General features: G+C 43.0%; 1 protein-coding gene and 1 long non-coding RNA gene across 2 annotated transcripts in view; both read left to right on the top strand.

The window, feature by feature from the left end:
* The window catches only part of GNAI1 (G protein subunit alpha i1), a 69,586-nt gene that overhangs the window by 24,662 nt on the left and 20,614 nt on the right, over positions 1-24,310 (top strand). Inside the window, exons 4-5 of the mRNA XM_005296971.5 lie at positions 8,983-9,140; positions 22,769-22,897. Coding sequence (XP_005297028.1) covers positions 8,983-9,140; positions 22,769-22,897 — 287 coding nt within the window. The remainder of the gene's footprint in view (positions 1-8,982; positions 9,141-22,768; positions 22,898-24,310) is intronic.
* LOC135972963 (uncharacterized) lies at positions 9,147-22,737 on the top strand. The gene is made up of 2 exons (XR_010589586.1): positions 9,147-12,678; positions 19,063-22,737. It is a non-coding gene; the product is annotated as an uncharacterized LOC135972963 (long non-coding RNA).

Genomic DNA, 24,310 nt, shown 5'->3' with positions numbered 1-24,310 from the left:
TATAATAATGTGCTCAGAACCTGCCAATTATGCACACAGCTAGTCTATATGACCTTGTTTCTCTCACTGTTACCCTCATTTTCCTAACCTGTTGCTCAGTTTGTTCTCCAAGTGGTTGTGTCTTGCCTTTTGTAATCTCCCTAGGACAGGGATTGTCTCATGCTGTGTGTTTGTACAGCACCAGTTCAATGGAGCCCTGACTCTGAATGAAGCTTCTAGATGGTAATATAGTAGAAAATAATTCAGTAGCATTAGAGAGAGACCAATGTTTACTCCTGGGGGAATTCTGCAACAAAAAATTCTAGGCACAATATTTTAAAATTTTGCAAAATTGTACATATTTTATTTATCAAAATAACACAATATAATCATGCAAGTTTCAATTATTTTGGTAATTTATTTCAAAATTCCTGTCAAAAAGTATGTCTGTAACAATACAGACAAAAAAAAAAAGATTCTCATAACTTTTTTTGACAAGTAGATTCCTTACTAGGCATATTAATACAGAACTTTGAATAGTTCATTTAAATTACACTACAGAACTGTATTTCCTGCACCCATCTGAAGCAGTGCAAAGGCTTGGGGGAGTCAGAGGTAACGGGCTGAGGGAGAGGGAAGAGCCTGGAATGAACCTGGAGGGTTGTTGGGTGTGGGTGAGAGAAGTATGGAACAGAATTTGGTGGGGGTGGGATTGTTAGGTAGTTGGGGAGCCTCCCCTATGGAGACCCTGGCTGACCCGAAGCCTCTCCCATTCAGTCACATATCTGCCCCTGTCCCCGCACACCCTTCCCCATCCGTCCCCATATGGCCTTGCGGCCTTGCACCCCCACTCCCATTCAGCCCCTGGCACAATGCTGTCACCCCATTAGCCCCTGGGCCCATGCCCAGTCTTCCCCTTCCTCCCCCCCCACTAGCCATTCTGAATCCCAGTCTGTGACCACCTCCCAGCAACACCATGTACCCCACTCGGTGTGGCTTAACCTGGCTCCATGGGCAGGGTGCTGTGATGATCTTCTACTCCTGGGGGAATTATGCACCACTGCACATGCACAGAATTTTTTTTCCCAACAGAAAATCATTCTGCCCCAGAATTCTGCAGTTCTACCTTTTGCCCATCAGAGGCTGCGGTGGCGCCAGAACAGGTGGCTGGGTTTGTACTGCTGGCTGTTCTGGCGCCACAGTGGCCTCTGGTGGGTGAAAGTGGAACGGCAGCAATTCTTGGGAAGAATGTATTTCCTGCACGGGGGAAAAATTATGCACTAGACATGAATTTTGGAGTGGTGCAGAATTCCCCCAGATGTAAATGTTGAACTGACAGCTTTTGGGTGGGTGGAGACTCTTTATTGTGATGGTATTCAAAAGTAATTACTATATTAATAGTGGTAACAAGAAGGAGATGGAGAGATAAATTTGTGGTTCATAAGGAGGAGATGACTAAGTTTTGTGACTTTTTTTTCTTTGTGTAATGCATAAATTTACAGTCAGGTCACTTGTTTCCTGTCTGTAGGGACAGGACAAACCCAATGCTATTTATTTTGTAAAATATTACAATAGTCCAGAGTTCTGGGTGCATATATACAATTTCACTATATAATTATAATTATATAGTGAAATTGTGTGTGTGTGTATGTATATGTATATGTATATGGAAATTAAGTTGATACTATTGCTCTGAATTCTTGCTTCAGTGCAAATTTACATTTTGACTCTGAGAAAATAAGTAATTTAAGTAGCTCTGTGGACTTGGTTTATCACTAATTGGCGTGTTTGATGGGGGGACTAAACCTTCAGCATATATAGCTCTGTAGTATCAACATTCAGTTTGTTTAGACCCTTCAGCAAGCAGAGAAAGGCTGTGTGTGCGCACAGGCACACACACAGTAACTCTTCACTTAACGTCCCCTGCCTAACATTGTTTCAAAGTTGCGTCACTGCTCCATTAGGGAACATGCTCATTTAAAGTTGTGCAATGATCCCTTATAACGTCGTTTGGCTGCCTGCTCTGTCCACTGCTTGTAAGATTCTGTGGAAGAGCACCAACTTTCCCTTGGTGGCGCTTAGGACTTTCTGGGAGGGATGGGGAGGAGGCGGAAGTTCTGTGTCCCCGCTCTCCCCCTCCCTCCCAGAAAGTCCTAAGCACCACCAAACAGCTGTTTGACAGCAGGGAAGCGCTGGGAGGGAGGGGGAGGAGCAGGGACGCAGCGTATTCTGGAGAGGAGGTGGAGTGGGGGTGGGAACAGGTGGGGTGGAACAGGGCCAGGAAGAGGCGGGCCTGGAGTATCCCCTGGCAAAGTCGGCACCTGTTCTTCTGTGTGGAAGCTGCCGCTGTGCAAGGTGCTTCCTAGCATCCTTGCCTGAAGCGGGCTGTGCCTGTGTGGGGTAAGCCAGGGGCACCTCCCAACCACAGTACAGTACTGTACAGTATATAATGCCTTTTGTCTGCCCCCAAAAAATTTCCTTGGAACGTAACCCCCGCATTTACATTAAATCTTATGGGAAAATTAGATTCGTTTAACATCATTTCACTTAGTTTCATTTTTCAGGAACATAACTACAACGTTAAATGAGGAGTTAGAAAATATATTTTCCTGGAAGTGACTTTGGTCCAGCTAAATCTGTTAGTGTAGTCTTGGTATGGAAAATAGGAAATCGGGGGAAGTGTGTTTTGAGGCTTTTTCTTTGTGCTTTATTGTTGTTAGTACATACTCTCTGCTCCCACTACACCATCACCCAACAGGCCAGAGATGATGCTAAGTTTGGAAGAGTACTGTTGCTATCTGCATGTCTATGAACTCTAAACCCACCTCCTTGGGTACCGCATGTGAGTCATCTAAAGTGGAATGGACATGACCAAGTTCTTGAAGAAGAAAAAATGGATATTAACGTTTCCGTCACTATTCTTCAAAATGTGTGGTTCGTGTCCATTCCACGACCCACCCTCCTGCCCCTCTGTCAGAGTTAACACTGCTCTACAGCCAAAATGCTTCTGAAATAAATGTAGTCAAACTTTACTAATTCTGGGTCACTGAGAACGAAAATGATGCTTAAAATTGTTGATTGGCTCTAGTTTTCAAGATATGCTATTGGGTCAGTATATACAACCCTTGATTTGGGAATGGTGGAGGATAAGTGAGTTATAAAGGGAAGGGATCTCAGTTTAAACCAGAAATGACTAAAATACATCTTTGACTGGATCTATGACTAAATCTATGACTGGGTTTGGACAGTACTTGCTTTTTAGGTAAAACAATGAATGATGCAATCTGAAGCTGGTATTGCGTCATACATGATATGAATTGCATCATGTTATTCCTAGAAGTCATGGATGATGCAATCATAACGAAGCTTACATCACTCTGCTGAACAAATTGCCCTATATCAGCTCTAGAAATCATACAGTGTCGTGCTCTCTTATTTGTCAGTGTTTGTTTTTGCAAAGGGACACATTTCTGTTTAGCCAAAGTGAGCAGAGATGCCTCGTACTTGTGTGAACAGTGCAGATAACTTCTGCTATGTTTGTGGTGAAGTGACTTTTGCATCACAAAAGCGCAGTATAACCACTATGGTTAAGAAAGCCTATCACTTTTATTTTGGCTGCAAAATTGGAGATCAGGACAAGAGGTAGGCCCCACACATATGCTGCAACACTTGTGCAACAAATCTTCGCCAGTGATTGAACAGGAAAAGGAAATCTATGCCTTTTGCAGTGCCAATGATTTGGAGAGAGCCAACGGATCATACCAGCTATTGTTACTTCTGCATGGTGCCTCCAGTTGGGAAAGGTGTGACAAAGAAGAAAAAGTGGACTGTGCATTATCCAAACATTCCATCAGCTATACGCCCAGTACCCCACGGAGAAGGACTGCCGGTTCCTGATGCACCAGAATCATTCTCACTTGAGTCAGACGAGGAAGAGGATGAAACTTCTGGTCCTGAACCATCAATGTCACAGGACCCACATTTTCTCCCATCCTCCTCCTCTGAACCACACCTCATAACACAAGGTGAACTGAATGACATTGTCAGGGATTTGGAACTACCCAAGAGTAAGGCAGAGCTGTTGGGCTCCAGACTACAGCAGTGGAATCTCCTGGCAGGTGATGTTAGGGTTTCCATGACCGTCAAAAGGATCTTGTCCCATTCTTCTTCATGGAAGGTGATCTTGTAGCTTGCAACAACATCGATGGTGTGATGGCAGCCCTCAACATCGTTCACGATCCAGATGAGTGGAGACTGTTCATTGATTCATCGAAGACGAGTCTTAAAGCTGTTTTACTGCATAATGGCAATGTTTTGCCATCAATTCCAGTTGGTCATGCAGTCCATATGAAGGAAACCTATGACAACATGAAACAACTTTTGAGGTGCATAAACTATGACCAACATCAGTGGCAGCTTTGTGGCGATTTGAAGGTTGTTGCTCTCTTGCTTGGTCTGCAGACTGGATACACAAAGTACTGCTGTTTTCTCTGCTAATGGGATAGTTGTGCAAGAGATTCCCACTACATCAAGAAAGGTTGGCCACTCCAACAGTCATTGGAGCATGGGAGGAAAAGTGTTCAGCATCCACCACTTGTTGAATCGAGGAAGATTTTGTTACCACCCTTACACATCAAGCTGGGTCTAATGAAGAACTTTGTCAAGGCCATTGACAAAACACAAGCAGCTTTCAAGTACCTCCGTGGAAAATTTCCAAAGTTAAGTGAAGCTAAGATAAAGGAAGGTGTCTTTGTTGGTCCTCAAATTCGTGAACTTCTTCGAGATGATGCATTTGACCATGCACTGCGTGGCAAGGAAAAGACGGCATGGAAAGCCTTCCAGTTAGTGGCAATAAATTTTCTCGGAAACAACCAGGCAGACAACTACAAGTTGTTGGTGGAAAACCTCCTCAAGGCATACAAAAGCCTTGGTTGCAACATGTCACTAAAGATACATTTTTTTGCACTCTCATCTAGATTTTTTCCCACCGAACTGCGGAGCAGTGAGCAACGAGCATGGCGAGCGATTTCACCAGGACATTGCAACAATGGAGAAACGCTATCAGGGCAAATGGAGCCCATCAATGCTTGCAGACTATTGCTGGAGAGTGACAAGAGATGCTCCATTTAATGAATACAAGAGACAAGCCAAGAAGCGCCGAGTAGACACTGAATAGGACTAAACTATGTACATAATAGTTTTTGGCCTTTTGTTTCATAATAAATTTTATTTATATAACCCTTTTGCTGATTTTTCAAGTGTTACGTAAACAGGACAGGTGAAATATTATCATGTAAAGCAACCATAAACACATGAAAAGACCTAGGTTTACAATTTATGATTAAAACTCTATCTACACAATATACATAGACATAAAATGTAAAAACTTAAATATCTTAAACAGTAGCCAATCAGTTGTTTTAATTGTCATATTTGAATTCAGCACATCAAAATACATAACAAATAGCACATTTTATCTCTGAAGCAGACGACTTCTCAAAAATGGTAGACCAGTGTAATCAGCAAGAGGGAACTGAGAGGGTGAGGGGCCAGCCAGGCCCTTTATACCAGCACATGAGCGCATGGCACCAGAGGGCGCTAGAGCCAGTCTGCCAGATATCACTGAGGGACATGAGCAACACATCACAAAGAACAGTAGTTACGGAAAAGTTAGTAACTTTTTTCCTGAAGGGAAGCCCCTCTATTCCAGACTGTTTGTGAAGGATGGAAGAAACCCCACATTACTTAACTTCATAAAAAGAAAAGTTGACCCTAATGTCCCCTAATACAGCCACACTTGGTGTGTCTACTGTTTCTGTAAAGGGAAATGTGGCACTGAAGGATTTGTTGATGGAATTGGAGGTGGGATGAAGAGAGGCAGGTGATTGCTAGCTTCATAAATAGTTCTGTGCTCTATAAATTGTGCCCTGCATCATGCAGCCCCACTTACATTTCTAACATGGTCACCTTTTGAATCCAAAGTCTCCTATCCCTTTCCATTCCACCAAAGATACCAGTCTAATTGAGACCTACTTTCCATCTTCTGCAGCAGGAGCTGTCTCTGTGTCTCCTGCCATGCTCCCCTTTGCTTATAGTATGTTTCTCAGTTCTCTTGTCAAGACTCCACTGTTTTATTCAAATCATTCCAGAGAAATCACCTCTGCCACTCTCAAAAGTATGCTTATACTTCAAAATAAAACAAATATTTCAACTACTCATATGTATATATTCATAAAGAGAATATCTGTGTATTTAACAAACGTCCTTTCTTGGTGTCTGTTACTACTTCAGTTGTTTATGTAATCCATTGTAGAGATTGTCTGCTCCTTGGGGCAGGGTTTTTTCATCTCTATATTGGTAAGTGTATAGAACAGCTGTGGTCAAATTCTGCCCTCAGTTACACCTGTCAGTCTAATTGTCCTTCAGTGAAAGTTTCGCTCTTGTAAATGAAGGCAAAATTTGAACTGCAATCTCTTTCCTGGAGAACTGGGACCCATATTTGAGTTGGTGACAAACAAGCAAGCCTTGCCTGTGGGAGAATCAGAGCAAAAAGACAATGACATACAATTCTCGTGATGTTGGGAGATGCCATTCCTGTACTATCATTTCAAACAGATCTGAAAATTAAGCTGTAAGGAAGGGGTTTTTTTCTTGTGGTTAGACTTGTGTGTATTGAAGGTCAGAGCAGCATAAGTGTAAGATAAGAATTTTTTAACTAGTGATACTATGATATGACTTATGAATTCCATAGTGTTCTAATATGATAACATAATGGTTAACCCCCCTCAAAACAAGAACTGCTCTTCATTCTCACCATATCTAGAAATGGGAGGAGAAATAAAATGCAATAATGCAATACATGTACCACAAAAATTACTCATGGTTGAATAGTTTTCTATATTCTGCCTTTTATTCAACAATTTAATTTTTAAACCCCCCATATTTGTTCTATTAAGAACTATTAGTTGCTCGATGTTGGCCAGCATTGAGAGAGAATGGATTCTTGCTGGGTAAAATAGGCTTGCAGCTTAATACCTCTAGTATTTTTTGGGAAAAATGAAGAAAACTTTTTCTAGTATATTGAGACGATTGGTTACCTGATGCATCTGCTGACAGAAGAGGAGGAATGCTTTGAGGAGAGCTAGCAATTTATGGCTTGTACTCACAGTTGATTTTTTTTTTTGTAGGTCTTTAAAAAATAGTGTACTACAAATTCAGAATTCACGTAAATGTATCTGTAAAAATTTGAGTGTAAATATAACTGTATCCGGTTGGTTTTGAGGACTAGAATGAGATTGGAGTTTGGCTTCAACTTGAAATATGCTGGTTCCACTTATTTTTCTTGTTGAAATCTTACAAATTTCCTTATCAATAACATTTTGTGTCTTCATGCAGCTATTTGATTTACTACCAATATGTCGATATATAAAAACCTCAATTAACAATAGGCTTTTATTTTCTACAGTTGGATGGACAGACTCAGACTTGTGCTACTGTACTAAAAATCGATGTGTAGCTGTTGCAGCTTGGGCTTAGAAGCCCAGGCACAGGGGTGGGCTTTAGAGCCCGAGCTCCAGCCTGAGTTACAACTTCAAAGTGCTGTCTACACTGCTATTTTTAGTGTGTTAGTGTAACCTTTGGGTGGGCTAGAGTTCACTTCATTGCCCTTCTCCAGTGCCTTAAAAACCCCAGCTCCCATAGAAAAGCAGTAAGAGACCCAGATTCAGTCTCTAAAGATTTTTCAGCAAGGATTGTACAGGGTCAACCTCCCCACACTCAAGTCCCAGAAAGAACAAAAGGAGTAAACTTAATTAAGTACCAACTTTATAAAATCTTATGATAAAGAAACATAGTTAATAATATATTTTTCACAACATAACATGGCTACTTTATAATCCACATACATTATCTTCACAGTTTGTACATAAGCATAAATAAAGAAAACAAATTAAATCTAGTATCAGAGGGGTAGCCGTGTTAGTCTGAATCTGTAAAAAGCAACAGAGGGTCCTGTGGCACCTTTAAGACTAACAGAAGTATTGGTAGCATAAGCTTTCGTGGGTAAGAACCTCACTTCTTCAGATGCAAGTGCAAGTGCATCTGAAGAAGTGAGGTTCTTACCCACGAAAGCTTATGCTCCCAATACTTCTGTTAGTCTTAAAGGTGCCACAGGGACCCTCTGTTGCTTTTTACAAATTAAATCTAAACAGGTCAGTCCCCACAGAAACCCAGTTAAAAGAAATTGAGTTCCCAAAAGCTTAGGTTGAGTTCACCTGAGTCTCTATTAGTCTTTGATCATGAAATTTATATAGTCTGCTGAGTTAAAAGCAACATCTTCCCACCACTTGCTTGTAGAAATCTTCAGTTGAAATCCATGAAGACTCTTCCTCCTGCTCTGCTGAAATGAACTCAGTTAGCTAGTTAGCTAAACAATTAATCAACCACTTAGTTCAGTATATAGATTTTTAACTGCTGCAAAATGCTTTAGCGTTAGGGAAAACAGTCTGCTTTCTGCTCCAGAAGCTCAACTTCTCCCAAACTACATAGGGCATATGGCCTTTTGTAAAGTAGCTGCCCTGACTACTTGCCCTCATGGAGTCTGAGTTCAGCAACAGGGAACCTATTTAGCATTCCCAAAACTGCCACATCCAAGTCCAGAAACTTCTGAGTGTGGAGATCTAATTGTGCATCTGCCTTACAATAAGGACCCAGACACAACTTATTCCTACCCCACCCCTATAGATCTCTTAAAGAGATCTCCCTATTAGGCATGTGGGTTACAGTAGCATGAGCTCTGTGAGACCTAGTCTGCCAGCCTGGGTCGGGAGGTCACTGTCATGGGCTGTGTAGACATACTCATTTCCTTAGTCTACTAATTCATCCATTTGCTGTGGACTGGGCTGATGCTTTTAAATCCTTCTATTAATTTAAAGGAATGGTATGGATTTCTGCTCTAGTTTTTTTTTTCCCCCCTCAAGTTTTCTGTTTCCATGTTTCTTACAGGATGATGCCCGACAACTCTTTGTACTAGCTGGAGCAGCAGAGGAAGGATTTATGACCACGGAACTTGCAGGAGTCATCAAGAGATTGTGGAAAGATAGTGGAGTTCAAGCCTGTTTCAATAGATCCAGAGAATACCAGCTTAATGACTCTGCAGCTTAGTAAGTGTAGAACTGATACTATGTTGATGGGAGTCTTAGAAGTACCTAGACAGAGAGGTCCTTTTCTGGGATCAGACAGTTGCAGCAGTCCTGAAGTAGAAGTCTGAACTCGAAGAAAAGGAGTTGGGTGGGGAACCTAAGTGTTGTGCTGGAATTAACAGGTCAAATCTGTGAACAGTACCCAGAGCAGTTAATGTGAGAAATAAAAACTAACAGGTACTCTCGAATGCTTTATGTGGCCAGTTGTTATATTTCTGCCCATATATTGGGGGTGGGGTGAGTTGTTGTGGTCTCAAGGCTACTTGTTCTGTATACGGAAACCTTTCATGACTGTTGGCTCTGAATCAGCATTATCAATTGAACTTTGCTTCACTTCCATTATGTTAATATTGTGGTAGCATCCAAAAATACCAATCAGGATTTGTCTTTGTTGTGCTAGGCACTGTACAAATGCATAGATAGATATAGTTCTTGCCCCAATGAGTTTAAAACTAATTAAGACTAGATGCAGCAAGAGAGGAAAAACAGATGGAAAATAGGGTAGAAGGAGGATGATAATAGTAATAAGATGATGCAATTACAGGCTTGTGATGTGTAAATCATGATTCTGAATTATGTGAAAGTACACTAAGTTTAATAAATCTTCTGTTCCTGACTGCTCTTCAAATTTGCTGCTACTAGTTTTTTTTGCAGTAGAAAGGAAAAGGATCGGGATAGTGTGGCTGAAGCATATCTAAACCATGAATTACCAATACTGATCGGTACACAGGCTAAATGATTGGTTTAATTTTCAAAAATATAACAAAGTGACCGATTCAAATCCATATATAATGAACAAAAACATGATGCCATTAGTGCATTGAGATACTATAGATCAGTGTTTCTCAACCTTTTTGATACCAGGGACTGGCTTGCTGCCTTCCTAAACTCTGTCAGGGAGATCTCGGGGACCGGCATTGGTCTACGGATCAGTTGTTGAAAAACACTGCTGTAGAGATCTCCAGCCTGCTTTTATCTGCTCTGAACCTGAAGGACAGCTTGAACTTTCTAGACTCTTTAAGCCATCAAGAATAGGGACAAACAGGATGAAACTCAAGGTAGCAAATAACTTAATAGAAAGATGAGCCTGAAGAAAGCACATCCATGACCAAAAGAACTGGAAAGTCATTTTTGTGCGTCATTTTCCTACTTCTAATAAGATCCCTCAAAGTCTCTAGGGCTTCAGTATTTTAGGTAACTAGCTTTATTGGGGAAATAGTCATTCCTTTTTGAGTGATGGTCCCTATTATATTCCACATGCGCCCGGAGCCGAAGCTTTTCAAAGTAGTTTTGCTCAGTGGTCTGCGTATTTGCCCTTGTATTGTCTTGTGGTTTCGCCTGAGTGATAAGAGGCTGCACCACTTGCCGGATCTGCCGGTCCCGGTGCCAGATCTGCGTACCCCTCCTGCTTTGGTTGGTCGCATCCCAGATACCTTTACTGGTTCCGGTTATTATTGACTTTGTGGAAACTCGGAAGCAGTTTCAGCCCTCACGAACCGTTCACCCTGGAGGGAGCTATATCAACGCATGTTCTGATGCACTCACCTCTGTAGAGAGCTCCATCTCATGCGTTACATATATCACCTGCTGGCCGTACCCCTCTAACACCTCCCATTCCATCGGCACTGGCATTCATGCAAGACTCCGACTTCCCTGAATCTGACAATCTGGGCGTTCAGCATGGTCTGCCGCTTCCATTCAGGAAACACGACTACCGGAGACTTCCAACAGCTCCATAGCAGTTTCCACCTTGCCCTTACCCAAGAAGCTGGTATCTGTCTCCTTGGGCACAAGCATAACAGCAGCAGGATCAACTGGGTTGGCCATATTGGAGCTCATGGCCCCAATATATTCCTCCAAAATAGTCTCGTTCGGCTCAGGAGAACTCCACTGTTTCACCCTCCCACCCTTTGTCCGGCAGAGGTTCAGAAATGGGGTTAGATGAGGCACCTATCAGGCCGGCTCCAATGGTACTGGCAGATCAGGAGAGATTCCCTTTGTCATCTCCAGATGCAGCTATGTCATCAACACCTTCCTCCCCACCAGATGACTATCGTCAGTTTTAAGAACTTCTATGGAGATAGCCATTGTCCTTGAGATCCCACGGGAAGAGGTGTGGGACAGTTGGCACCAGTTACTAGATATTCTGCACACATTAGTACTGGCAAGGATAGCCTTACCAATCAATAATGCTATTCTTCAACCAGCACGCACTGTATGGCACATCCTGGACACGTGTGTACCAACCCCAAAGGGGGCTGCAAAAAGATACTGAGCCTCTCTTACCCTCTCCCCCACCACGCATGACCAGAACTTTTATTTTCACACCCTCCACCTAACTTCTTGGTAATACAGGCTGCTTTAGAGCAGACCAAACAACAATACCCACGCTCAGTCTCGGCAGACAGGGAGGGTAAGAGACCTGACCTCATGGGTCGAACAGTCTTATCCTCAATTGGACTGCAGTTCCAGATCTCTAATTACTTGGCACTGATGGCCAAGAATGGCTTTATGAACTATGGCTGGATGGAGGAATTTGCAGATAAGTTACCTCATCAGGATTGTACTTGATTCCAAGCAATTGTACAGGAAGACGAGTTTGTCACCAAGTCCATACTTCAGGCTGCAGTTGGTTCAGCGGACATGTCCTTGCGTGTATTGGTGACTGGAATTGTCATGAGGAAGGAATCCTGGTTACACTCCTTAGGTTTCCCTAGAGAGGTGCGGAACACTATTGAGGACCTTTCCTTCAATGAATCACACCTCTTCAACCAGAAAACTGATGATTCCTTACACTAACTAAAAAACTCTAGAGCAGTGGTGGGCAACCTGCAGCCCATGGTTGGACAGGTCGCCGCTTCCTGCAGCTCCCATTGGCCGGGAACGGTGAACTGCGTCCACTGGGAGCTGCGGGGGAGGGGGGGCGGGTAGGGTGTGCCTGCGGATGCTCAACGTCCGCAAAATGTCTCGCAGCCCGCAATCAGATTATCCTGATGGGCCGCATGCAGCCCACAGGCTACAGGTTGCTCACAACTGCTCTAGAGTCATCTTACGATCCTTGGGCATAGATACACCAGCACCAAGGAGGAAATTTTATCGCCCACCATCAGCCCAACAATACAGAACTCCACGCTTTGGCCGTCAGTGGGCCTACGAACCTCTTCAGAAGTGCCCTAAGGTACTCGGAGCATGTCTGCCTATTCCGGCAACGCAGACCTCTGAACAACACTCTTTCATCACGAAAGTGGTCTCTTAGTGCACTTAGAGCACTATCGGTCACTCTGCACACCAGTGCTCCTACCCTCCGCCCCTTTCGAGGGTTGTTTGAAACTCTTTCTCTACCAGCTTGAGAGTTATATAACAATGGGCATAGGGGTCTTGGATGTCATTCGATGTGGCTACACCATAGAGTTCGATGACGCCTCCTCCACATCCCCTTCCTGCCCCCCTCCTCATGACCATATTCTTACCCTAAAGGTGGACTTCCTCCTGCAGAGATGTGACAATGCGGTTCTGGCAGAACCCAACTGAGAGTGCCAACTCAGGACAAATTGCTCAAATAGGGCAGTTACAGCCCAAGGCTGGGGTTTTTTCCACTTCTAAGGCAAACCAAACCAGCCAGACTAAGAGGACTTCAGTCTCACCCCACTGGCTAACTGCAAGTCTCACAAGCAATCTCCTTAGATACTCCAGTTTCCCAGTATTACCACCAGTACCACTCGTTATGGGGCCAAATGGTTATGACAACCAATACCCCAGTAAAAGAAAAAGGTTCTCCTGATCCCAAAGGACCAAGCCCCAGACCCAGGTCAATATACAAATCAGATCTTACCCACAAATCACGCTGTTGCCAATCCTTTAGAATCTAAAATCTAAAGGTTTATTCATAAAAGGAAAAAGATAGAGATGAGAGTTAGAATTGGTTAAATGGAATCAATTACATACAGTAATGGCAAAGTTCTTGGTTCAGGCTTGCAGCAGCGATGGAATAAACTGCAGGTTCAAATCAAGTCTCTGGAATACATCCCCCGCTGGGATGGGTCCTCAGTCCTTTGTTCAAAGCTTCAGCTTGTAGCAAAGTTCCTCCAGAGGTAAGAAGCAGGATTGAAGACAAGATGGAGATCAGGCATCAGCCTTATATAGTCTTTTCCAGGTGTAAGAACACCTCTTTGTTCTTAAATTACAGCAACATGGAGTCTGGAGTCACATGGGCCAGTCCCTGCATACTTTGCTGAGGTACAAGGCGTATCTGCCTTCTCTCAATGGGTCCATTGTATAGCTGATGGTCCTTAATGGGCCATCAAGCAGGCTAGGCCGAGCTAATCTCAGCTTGTCTGGGATGTCACCCAGAAGTATAGCATAAGTTTGCCATACAGACAGTATAGAGCCAATATTCATAACTTCGACTACAAAACTGATACACACATATAGACAGCATAATCATAACCAGTAAACCATAACCTTGTCCTAGACACCCCATTTGACCCCCTTTATACAAGATTTGGGTGCCACTACAGGACTTTGGTTGCAACAATGATCTATATGGTCCCAGTTTATGTCAATAACGTCACACCCCCAACGCAAAACTGATGCAGGAAGGGATGACACAAACATCACTGACTGCATCCCAAGAGCTCCCCATCCTGGGTTCTGTCTCACTACAGCTAGTATTGGGTTAGAAGCCATACCAGTGTATAACAGAAATGGTTTATCAAAATCATGTTCAACCACATGATTGAACCTCTTTACAAACTCAAGGTAACACTTAGTTAGAACAATAGTGGATTGGATCTGCTCTGGCAGCATGGTTCCTGTATGTGCCATGTGATCTTGCCAAGAGCTAAAGAAAACTGCTACTTTATCCATACAAGCTCGGGCCAATGTTTGGAACCCAATTAACATCGAATAAATGCAGATATTAATGTTCTTCATAGTCCAGGAATCTTGGCATTTAGCCATGAAAGCAATATGGTAGTGTGCCTCAGTCTTCCTTTTCATACAGCACATTAGGTCTGGAATGTCCTTTCCCCTGTGAAAAGTTCCCATATTGTTTATATGCATTGCCTGTGAAACCCCAGTGTAACAAGGCCTTTTAACATAACGTGTGTTTTCATGTATTCCTTTTAACATGTTCAAGGAATTCTCCAAAAGATTAGGCACATTGTATATTTTTACAGTTTGTGGCAATAGCAACACATTAATTACAAAATCTAGCAATAACAACAAGTTCATTGCAAGTGTCCATCTACAGTCATGTTTGTCATGCCACCCCTTTGGCTCAATACCATTGGAGTTTGGGCATTTTAGGGTTAACCTGTGGCTTCCCTTTGCAAAATTCAGTTTTCTCTTTCCTCCTTGTCCTGCAGGATCAAACCCTGATTTCTCTTGCTTAACAGAATTCACTGGCTGATGGGGTGGGCCCTCTTTGCTAACAGCTATTAGCAAGTCCTTCCTTTCCCAGCCAGGCAAGTAATTTGCACTACCCCAGACCAGAGCCAGTCCACCAGTTTTCATATTCGTAACTGCTATCATCTCCAAGGCTGGACTCTGTCTTAAAGAGATACCACACAAATCCAAAGAGTCTGCGGGTGAGAGTTTGCTTCCTCTCCCCCGCATCCTCAAGCATTTAGCCATAAAACTGCTCTGCTCTGACACATCAGTAACCAAATCTGTCCTCAAACCCTGAAGCACAAACTGCTCATTTAAAGAATCAGAAAGGAGACATTCCTGTTCCAACACCATTGTCTCCCCAACAAGTTGGCCCCACACAGCCACTTGGTTATAGGGATGCCTCAATTCCTTAACAACTTTTACTTCCTCTGAGACCTTCTCAAAGCTACCCACACTGGATCTTTTACAAGGAAAGTTAGTGGATCCCTTCACAACAGACAATTTTTGGCTGCTAGGAACTGAAACTTCCTTGATTAAATCACTCTCACACCCTTCAATTGCAGGGAACTGCTTGCACCGAGTACCATGAGGATTCCTTTCTCCAGGAGCTTTTCTAAGCAGCAATTCACCCCTCACAGAAATTCTGCCCTTACCCTCTTCACCTAGGGCTTGCTCTAAAGGCACACTTTCCTGAGCAACAACAGACTCTGTCTGGGTCTTACTTACATTCAGGATCACCTTTGGCCCATCAGGCAGATCTCTACACAATCCCCTTTCAGGCGAACCCATAGACTTCCTAGATAAAAGGTTAGAAATACTTCCCTTCTCTTTGCCACACACAAGCTTAGGAATTTTTTCCTTTTTGCTACAAGTTGTTAAACTGTCGGTAGGTAACACAACCAAATTACCTTTCTGCTCTCCTTGTGCCCTGGCTAGGGTATCACCCTGATCAGACAGAGTTGTTACACCCTTCTTCAACCACACATGAGCAACAGGCAAAATACAAGCACCAGAATTGTTTGGTCTCTGGGATTTTGCTAAGCCACTAACTGGATGCAACCTAGTTACGGGGCCATTCTCCCCAGCAGATGCAAACTTAGGACCATTCCCTTCCTGGGCTTTAGTTGAATCCAGAACCAACTCTGAGACAACTAAATTACTCTCAACCATCACAGGCCGAAAGGCACCTTCTGTCTGCTCCACAGACAAAAAAGAGTTGGAGACGCATTTTCCTTTACTAGACATACTGTTTGGGATTTCATTTCCCTTGTCCCAGCTCACCGGGCTGTTCACAGACAACTGCTTGGAGACTGGGGTAGCTTCCTCCATAGGCAAGTCAATACCCCTGACAGACACAGGCACATTTCCTTCACTGTCACTATTCTTCGCACAGGAAACAGATAAGGTATAGGGACACTCATCTTCCACTCTCCTTGCCTTCCCAAACTGCTGACTAGATAAAGCCATCAGCTCACAAGACTGCCTAGGCTCATCCAAAAGCTCCTTGTTCTCCTCTCCCTTCGCTTGATCTAATTCCAGATTTACTTCTGAGACATTAGATAGACATTCAGAAACTTCATTCATAGCCAAACAGCTACTTTCCAAAGACAAACTTTTGGAGAAACCCTCCATAGGCACAACCTTAGGATCAATCCTCTCTTGTGCCTGGTTTGTATTAACTTGACTGACCATAGCTTTAATATCATTTCCAATCATAATATCCTTAGGGATTATGTCTTTTACTCCCACAACCATGGTGCCCTCCAATCCCTTCCATTTCAGGTGGATTTTAGCCAAAGGCACCCTGACAAAATACTTAGATAAGGCTACAACAGTTACATCTTCACCTGGCAAATAATCTTCCTTCCTGACAAGACTTGCTTTAACCAGAGTAATATCTGCTGCGGTGTCCCTCCATGCCATACACCTCACTCCATTCACTTCTGCACTGCTAATAAACTCTGCATTATTTCCCCCATATTTAGCTTTAATGTGAGTTTTAAGGTCAAATCCTTCAGAGACAACAGAAACAGCATTTGCACACAGGGCACCAATGCTGGGCTCTGTGTGGCTTGCCTGTGAGTTTACAACAACAGGGTTAGCATTGGCCGTGGAATTTGGGGTTGCTGGTTTTGGGCTGCCCTTCAGTGTCGGGCAGTCTGGTCTCATGTGGCCCAGCATACCACAGCGATAGCATGTAACCTGCTGGGGATGTGAGTTCCTACCCTCCGGGCCCTCTTGAACTCCTTTAGAAGAGTCAGGTTTATTTTTAAATCCTTCCCTCCTCTTGAACTGGGGAGAATGGTGATCAGTTTTCCCCGGGGTTTTACACCCTTCTCGAGCCCTGTTTTGGGTATGGGCATCCGCAATCTCCGCCGCCCGTAGGACTGACTCAGGGTCCCTGTCACACACAGCTGCTCTCACATTGTCAGGCACAATGTCTAAGAACTGTTCCAAAGTTATTAAATCCAGCAGTTTTTCAAAACTCCCATGAACCTTGGCTCCCATAACCCACTTTTTAACAAAACCCATCAGCTTATGAGCACATTCTACAAAAGTACAATCCTTAGGCATTTTAAATTCTCTAAACTTAACTCTGTAAGATTCAGGAGTAACCTTGAATCGCCTTAACACAGAATCCTTAAACCGCTCATAATTTAATGCTTCTTGTTCCCCCAAGTCATTAAACACCTCCCTGGCTTTTCCAGTCAGTCTGGTTAGCAGGACAGGCATTCGCTGACCCTCAGGGATCTGGTACAGATTGCAGAGGCGTTCAAAGGTAGACAAAAACTCCTCTATATCCTCAGTATCATTGTAAATGGGACACATCCTTTCCCAGTTTTTCTCATGGTGGGGGGGAAGTGGAGTACCAGGTGGGGATGACTTTTTCCGCTCTTCCATTACTTGGAGCTGAAGTCTGGCCGTCTCCTGTTCCATCTTGTGAGTCTCCTGCTCCATCCTGTGAGTCTCCTGTTCCGCAGCGAGCAGCTCTAGACGCCCCTTACGAGCTCTCTCTTCTAACTCTGCTATTTTGTGCTTCTCCAGCAATCGAAGATCTGCTAGCTTCTGTTCATGCTCAAATTGCAGTTTACTTGTCACCCTTTGCATCCTAATTTTTTCTGCATCTTCTGCAGCCTCAGGTAAGGGCTGTGCTCTTGCCCCCTGATCACTGGCTATTAGCAGATTTCTCAATTCTTCCTTTGTAGCTTTCTTTCTAAAGCTTATCCTCTTTTCTGAACACAAATTTTCCAGGGCTTTTTTGCCAAGTCCCTCATATGCTCTTTGCTCAGCCATTGCAGCAGCTCTTTAACCAACAAAACTCTCAATCCCAAAATTCAAATTTGGATAGCGTGGGGTTCTGACCCAAAGCTTAATTGACCTGGTTCTGTGGATCCAAGCACGACTACGCCACTGTGACAATGCGGTTCTGGCAGAACCCAACTGAGAGTGCCAACTCAGGACAAATTGCTCAAATAGGGCAGTTACAGCCCAAGGCTGGGGTTTTTTCCACTTCTAAGGCAAACCAAACCAGCCAGACTAAGAGGACTTCAGTCTCACCCCACTGGCTAACTGCAAGTCTCACAAGCAATCTCCTTAGATACTCCAGTTTCCCAGTATTACCACCAGTACCACTCGTTATGGGGCCAAATGGTTATGACAACCAATACCCCAGTAAAAGAAAAAGGTTCTCCTGATCCCAAAGGACCAAGCCCCAGACCCAGGTCAATATACAAATCAGATCTTACCCACAAATCACGCTGTTGCCAATCCTTTAGAATCTAAAATCTAAAGGTTTATTCATAAAAGGAAAAAGATAGAGATGAGAGTTAGAATTGGTTAAATGGAATCAATTACATACAGTAATGGCAAAGTTCTTGGTTCAGGCTTGCAGCAGCGATGGAATAAACTGCAGGTTCAAATCAAGTCTCTGGAATACATCCCCCGCTGGGATGGGTCCTCAGTCCTTTGTTCAAAGCTTCAGCTTGTAGCAAAGTTCCTCCAGAGGTAAGAAGCAGGATTGAAGACAAGATGGAGATCAGGCATCAGCCTTATATAGTCTTTTCCAGGTGTAAGAACACCTCTTTGTTCTTAAATTACAGCAACATGGAGTCTGGAGTCACATGGGCCAGTCCCTGCATACTTTGCTGAGGTACAAGGCGTATCTGCCTTCTCTCAATGGGTCCATTGTATAGCTGATGGTCCTTAATGGGCCATCAAGCAGGCTAGGCCGAGCTAATCTCAGCTTGTCTGGGATGTCACCCAGAAGTATAGCATAAGTTTGCCATACAGACAGTATAGAGCCAATATTCATAACTTCGACTACAAAACTGATACACACATATAGACAGCATAATCATAACCAGTAAACCATAACCTTGTCCTAGACACCCCATTTGACCCCCTTTATACAAGATTTGGGTGCCACTACAGGACTTTGGTTGCAACAATGATCTATATGGTCCCAGTTTATGTCAATAACGTCACAAGAGAGGAGCAGGGGAGCCAGTCCTGGCAGCCTTTTGTGGCACAGAGTTCTACTCCAACTATTTCCTGGTATCCAAGAAGAAAGCAGGATGGAGACCAATCTTGGATCTCTGACACCTCAACCATTCGATTTGCAAGTTGAAATTCCATATGGTCACGCTTGTGGCCATCATTCCCTCACTGGAAAAAGGCATGTGGCTCTCAACATGCAAGATGCATACTTCCATATCAACATACATATGACCTACAGAAGGTTCCTGAGGTTCAAAGTGGGGCAACGGCACTTCCAATACAGGGTTCTCCCATTCAGATTCACCGCTGCCCCGTGAGTTTTTACAAAGGTTTTCTCTGTGGTAGCGGCTCACTTATGATGTCAGGGAATCCTTGTCTTCCCCTATCTGGACAACTGGCTGTTGGCAGTGTGGTCCAAAGAGGAAGCTCAAGCATTGATATCCCAGCTGCTTCTACTTCTCCCTAAGAGTGAGCATCAATGTCGAAAAATCAACTTTGTGCCCTCCTTAGTCCCTGGAATTCATAGATTCATAGATTATAGGACTGGAAGGGACCTCGAGAGGTCATCGAGTCCAGTCCCCTGCCCGCATGGCAGGACCAAATACTGTCTAGACCATCCCTGATAGACAATTATCTAACCTACTCTTATATATCTCCAGAGACGGAGATTCCACAACCTCCCTAGGCAATTTGTTCCAGTGTTTAACCACCCTGACAGTTAGGAACTTTTTCCTAATGTCCAACCTAGACCTCCCTTGCTGCAGTTTAAACCCATTGTTTCTGGTTCTATCCTTAGAGGCAAAGGTGAACAAGTTCTCTCACATTCATAGGAACTCACATTGATGTGATCTCTGCATGAGCTTGTATGCCACAGGTCACATTCCAAAGCCTACTGAACCAAATAGCCCTGATAATCTCCAATTCTTTAGTCTCTGCCAAGACCTGCCTTTCCATTCTAGGGCACATGGCGGCGTGCACATACATCACGCCCTTCACCCGCCTGCATCTTCACTGTCTACAGCTATGGCTGCAAAGAATCTATTCTCCTATGCACCAATCTGTGCACACCCTACTTAACATTCCACTCAGTGTCATCTCTTCTCTTTGGTGGTGGACAGACCCACTACAAGTCTGCTCCGGGATGCCCTTCCTCCCATCCTTGCCGACTGTGATATTCATATTGGGCGTGTTACTCACAGGCTGCTGCAGTGTGTCTCAACCTTTCCAGACTATTGTGCCCTTTTCAGGAGTCCGATTTGTCTTGCGTACCCCAGGTTTCACCTCACTTAAAAACTACTTGCTTACAAAATCAGACATAAAAATACAAGTGTGACAGCATAGTTACTGAAAAATTGCTTACTTTCTCATTTTTACCATATACTTATAAAATAAATCAATTGGAATATAAATATTGTACTTACATTTCAGTGTATTGTATATAGAGCAGTATAAACAAGTCATTGTATGAAATTTGTGCTGACTTTGCTAGTGCTTTTTATGTAGCCGTAGTAGAAATAGGCAAATACCTAGAGGAGTTGATGTGCCCCCTGTAAGACCTCTGCATACCCCCAGGGGTACGTGTATTCCTGGTTGAGAACCACTGGGCTGGGACACTTACATTGGAGATCACATGACACAAGGTATCTGGACCCATGCGAGAGTCCAGGATGCACATAAACATAATCGAACTTTGAGCAGTACACAAAGCATGTCACGTGTTCTTACCAGCTATCTGCTATTGCCACGTCCTCGTCATGTCAGACAACACCACCACAGTATACTACATAAAGTGGCACAAGTCCCCAGCGCTGTGTATGGAAGCAATTCACCTCTAGGAATGGTGCATTGCACATCATATCCTTTTGTCAGCAGCCTACCTGCCTGGCACCCAGAATGTGATCACAGATTCTCTCAGCAAGAACTTTACAACCGACCACAAATGGGAGTTGCACGAAATGATAATCACAGACAACTTTGGTCGTTGGGGTACACTAATCAGAGACCTTTTTGCACCAACACCAAGTGCACCCAGTATTGCTCCAGGAGAAGACTCGGTGCTCACTCACTGATCAACGCTCTGGTCGTCGATTGGTCAGACTGGACAAACTATGGTGTCCCCCCTCCTCCCCTTTCACCACACTAGATAAGGACAAGGTCTCACTGTGACTGCATCCCAAGTTTCTGCCAAAAGTGGTTTCCCAATTCCATCTCAACCAACCCATACATCTGCCTACCTCCCTTCCAAAACCACTAATGAGCAACGGTGGCTTCATTCCCTCGATGTGTGTAGGGCCCTAGCCTTTTACCTACAAAAGACGAAGCCATTCTCAAAGTCTCCCAGGCTATTTGTTGCCATAGCTGAGAGAATTAAAGGACATGCCATTTCCACCCAGAGAATCTCTCAGTGGGTCTCAGGGTTCATTAAGTGTCGCTATCAATTGTCAGGGAACTCCCCACCAGATGGGATACAAGCCCATTCCATGAGAGCACAAGCATCAACCAGAGCCATGTTCCATGATAGATTCCTTGCGGACATATGTAAGGCAGCCACGTGGAGTTCAGTACACACCTTTCCTTCTCACTATCCTCTAGTACATGATGCTGCGACGGATGCTTCATTCGGTGCAGTAGTCCTCGGTTCTACGGTTCCACCATCTTCCTTGCACCCTCTTGTCTCAATCACCCTCCATGGAATACAATCGGTACTAATACAATCGATCGAACCCACAAGGCAATACAAAGGTGCCCGTGCGGACAGTCAAGCAATAGTACTTTGAAAAGCTCCAGCACATGTGCATAACCCTCAGTGGAATACATATAGGGAGCACACATCTCAAAGAACCTCCAGTAACCTTCTCTTCTCTTTCCTGCAATTTTATAATGACAGCACAGTTTACTTAACCCCTAATTATGTCCCTGAAGTTGATAATTTCTGATCACATAGGTAGCCGTTCCTTTTTTCTGTTCCTTTTCAAAGTGAATGCAAATAAAATCACTTATGTACTGTATTTAAAGCACTGAACTGATGGCATGCATCTCAAGAATTTCAGAAAGTAAAACACAAGGCTTTGTTTTCAAGACTATCTGATTAGAAGGAAAGTTACTGTGTTACAGTGTGCCAAACCAGCCACCTAGTCAATAAACAGAATCATAGAGCATTAAGTCACATGAACATCTGTTGATTCAGTATTTTGGTTGGAACATTCTTCATACATTTAATAATTCCCATTAAGGGACAGCATATTAAAATACTTTAATTCTGTAGACAGGTGTAAAGATAATATGTATTCTTTGTTTACATGTTTTCCTACTTTATAATTGCTTGCACCAACTGAAAGAAAACCACACGGGTTCTGAGACTTAGAAGGAAGAATTATTTAAGATGGAATGAATTGCTTAAATGTTTTTTCTTTCTTAATATTTTTCAGTATGCATTTTTTTAACTAGTAAAGGCTTGCCAAATTCTATTTTTAAACTGATAAATAACCCGTAATACGTGAATGTAGTATGCAGGTTCTCTGTTTTTACCCCAAAGAATACTGTCCCCGCACATGTCTATGATGAGCGCTAAACTGAATGTGCTGAATAGATGTGAGGATTTTTAGATATGTTAACTTTTATAACAGATAAAATACCTTTATCTGTGCAAATCTCTTAACTTTTTTTAAAATAATTAAAAGCGGTGTTTATTTTATCTTTAGTTACTTGAATGATTTGGACAGGATAGCACAAACCAGTTACATCCCGACGCAACAGGATGTTCTCAGGACTAGAGTGAAAACTACAGGAATAGTGGAAACTCATTTTACTTTCAAAGATCTTCATTTTAAGTGAGTATTCAAGCTGTACACATAACCCTGTGATGTGTTTTATTCAAAGTTTTAAATGTTGATTAACAACTTTGACTTATTTTTGTCACAACTTATTTCTTGGCATTTGGAGCTATTTTCAGAGAAGATAGGATGTCAGCGGGAAGAGAAGGGATTGGGGAAATGACTTTCATAGTGAAACCAAGTATAATGAAATAACACAACTTCTTGGAGGCATATTTAATATTGAATTGCAGCACCAGGAAAGCCTATTTAATTCCCGTGTAAGCTTACATGTTTACATGCACATATAAACTCCTTTCAAATAATCCCTTTTGTGTAATGTTGAAGAACTAGTGATTGAAAAATCAGCTTTTCTTCTACTTGAAAATCAGTTGAAGAGCTGACAGACTATGAACATTCACTATTTGTGAAGTGAAACCACCAAAATATCTTTTCTAGTAAAGCTAAATGCTGATTTCTATCCAAGTTTGCAACATGATTCTTTGTTTACTGACTACTTTTTCAAATCTATTTTTTTTCTTCATGAAGAAAAAATGAGATTTTGTAAAGAGAGTTCAGGAAACTTCTAAGGCGCAGACATCTCTGCATCGAGTCTTACTAAGAGATGTTATCTCTCTTTGCATTAGGTGTTTTGAAACTAAACATTTTGGAATCTCCTCCACTTCTCAGCAAAGCAAATGCATGAAAAGGATACAGGGGAAGAGTTATATGTGCTGTCTGTGTAGTATGTAAATCAACATGGGTTTATGGCAAATAGATCCTGTCAAACTTGATATCTTTTTCCATGAGATTACAAGTTTGGTTGATGAAAGTAATAGTGTTGATGTAATATGCTTAGGCTATGTGAAGTGTTTGACTTGGTACCACACTATATTTTGATTAAAAAACTAGAACAATATAAAATTAACATGGCACATATTAAATGGATTTAAAATGGGCTAACTGATAGGTCTCAAACTGCAGTTGTAAATTGGAAATTGTCTCGAGTGGGTCTCTTTCCAGTGGGGTCCTGCAGGAATCTGTTCTTGTCCCTGCACTATTTACCATTTTTATCAGTGACCTGGAAGAAAACATAAACTCATCACTGATAGTTTGCAGATGACACAAAAATTGGAGGAGTGGTAAATAATGAAGAAGACACGTCACTCAGAGCAATTGGGATCGCTTGGTAAACTGGGCACAAGCAAACAATGTGCATTTTAATGTGGCTGAATGTAAACAAAGAATATAGGTCACAATTACAGGATGGGGGACTCTTTCCTGGAAAGCAGATACTCTCTGAAAAAGATTTGGTGCTGGTGGATAATCAGCTGAACGTGAGCTCCCAGTGTGATGCTGTGGCCAAAATATCTTGGTGTAGGCGGCGTGCCGACCCTTGTTGGAGCTGAGCTGGTCGACTTGACACTTCGG

The sequence above is a fragment of the Chrysemys picta genome, chromosome 1 (assembly GCF_011386835.1).
Source record: "Chrysemys picta bellii isolate R12L10 chromosome 1, ASM1138683v2, whole genome shotgun sequence".
NCBI classification, from domain to species: domain Eukaryota; kingdom Metazoa; phylum Chordata; order Testudines; family Emydidae; genus Chrysemys; species Chrysemys picta.
This window is presented reverse-complemented; position numbering and strand designations above follow the sequence as displayed.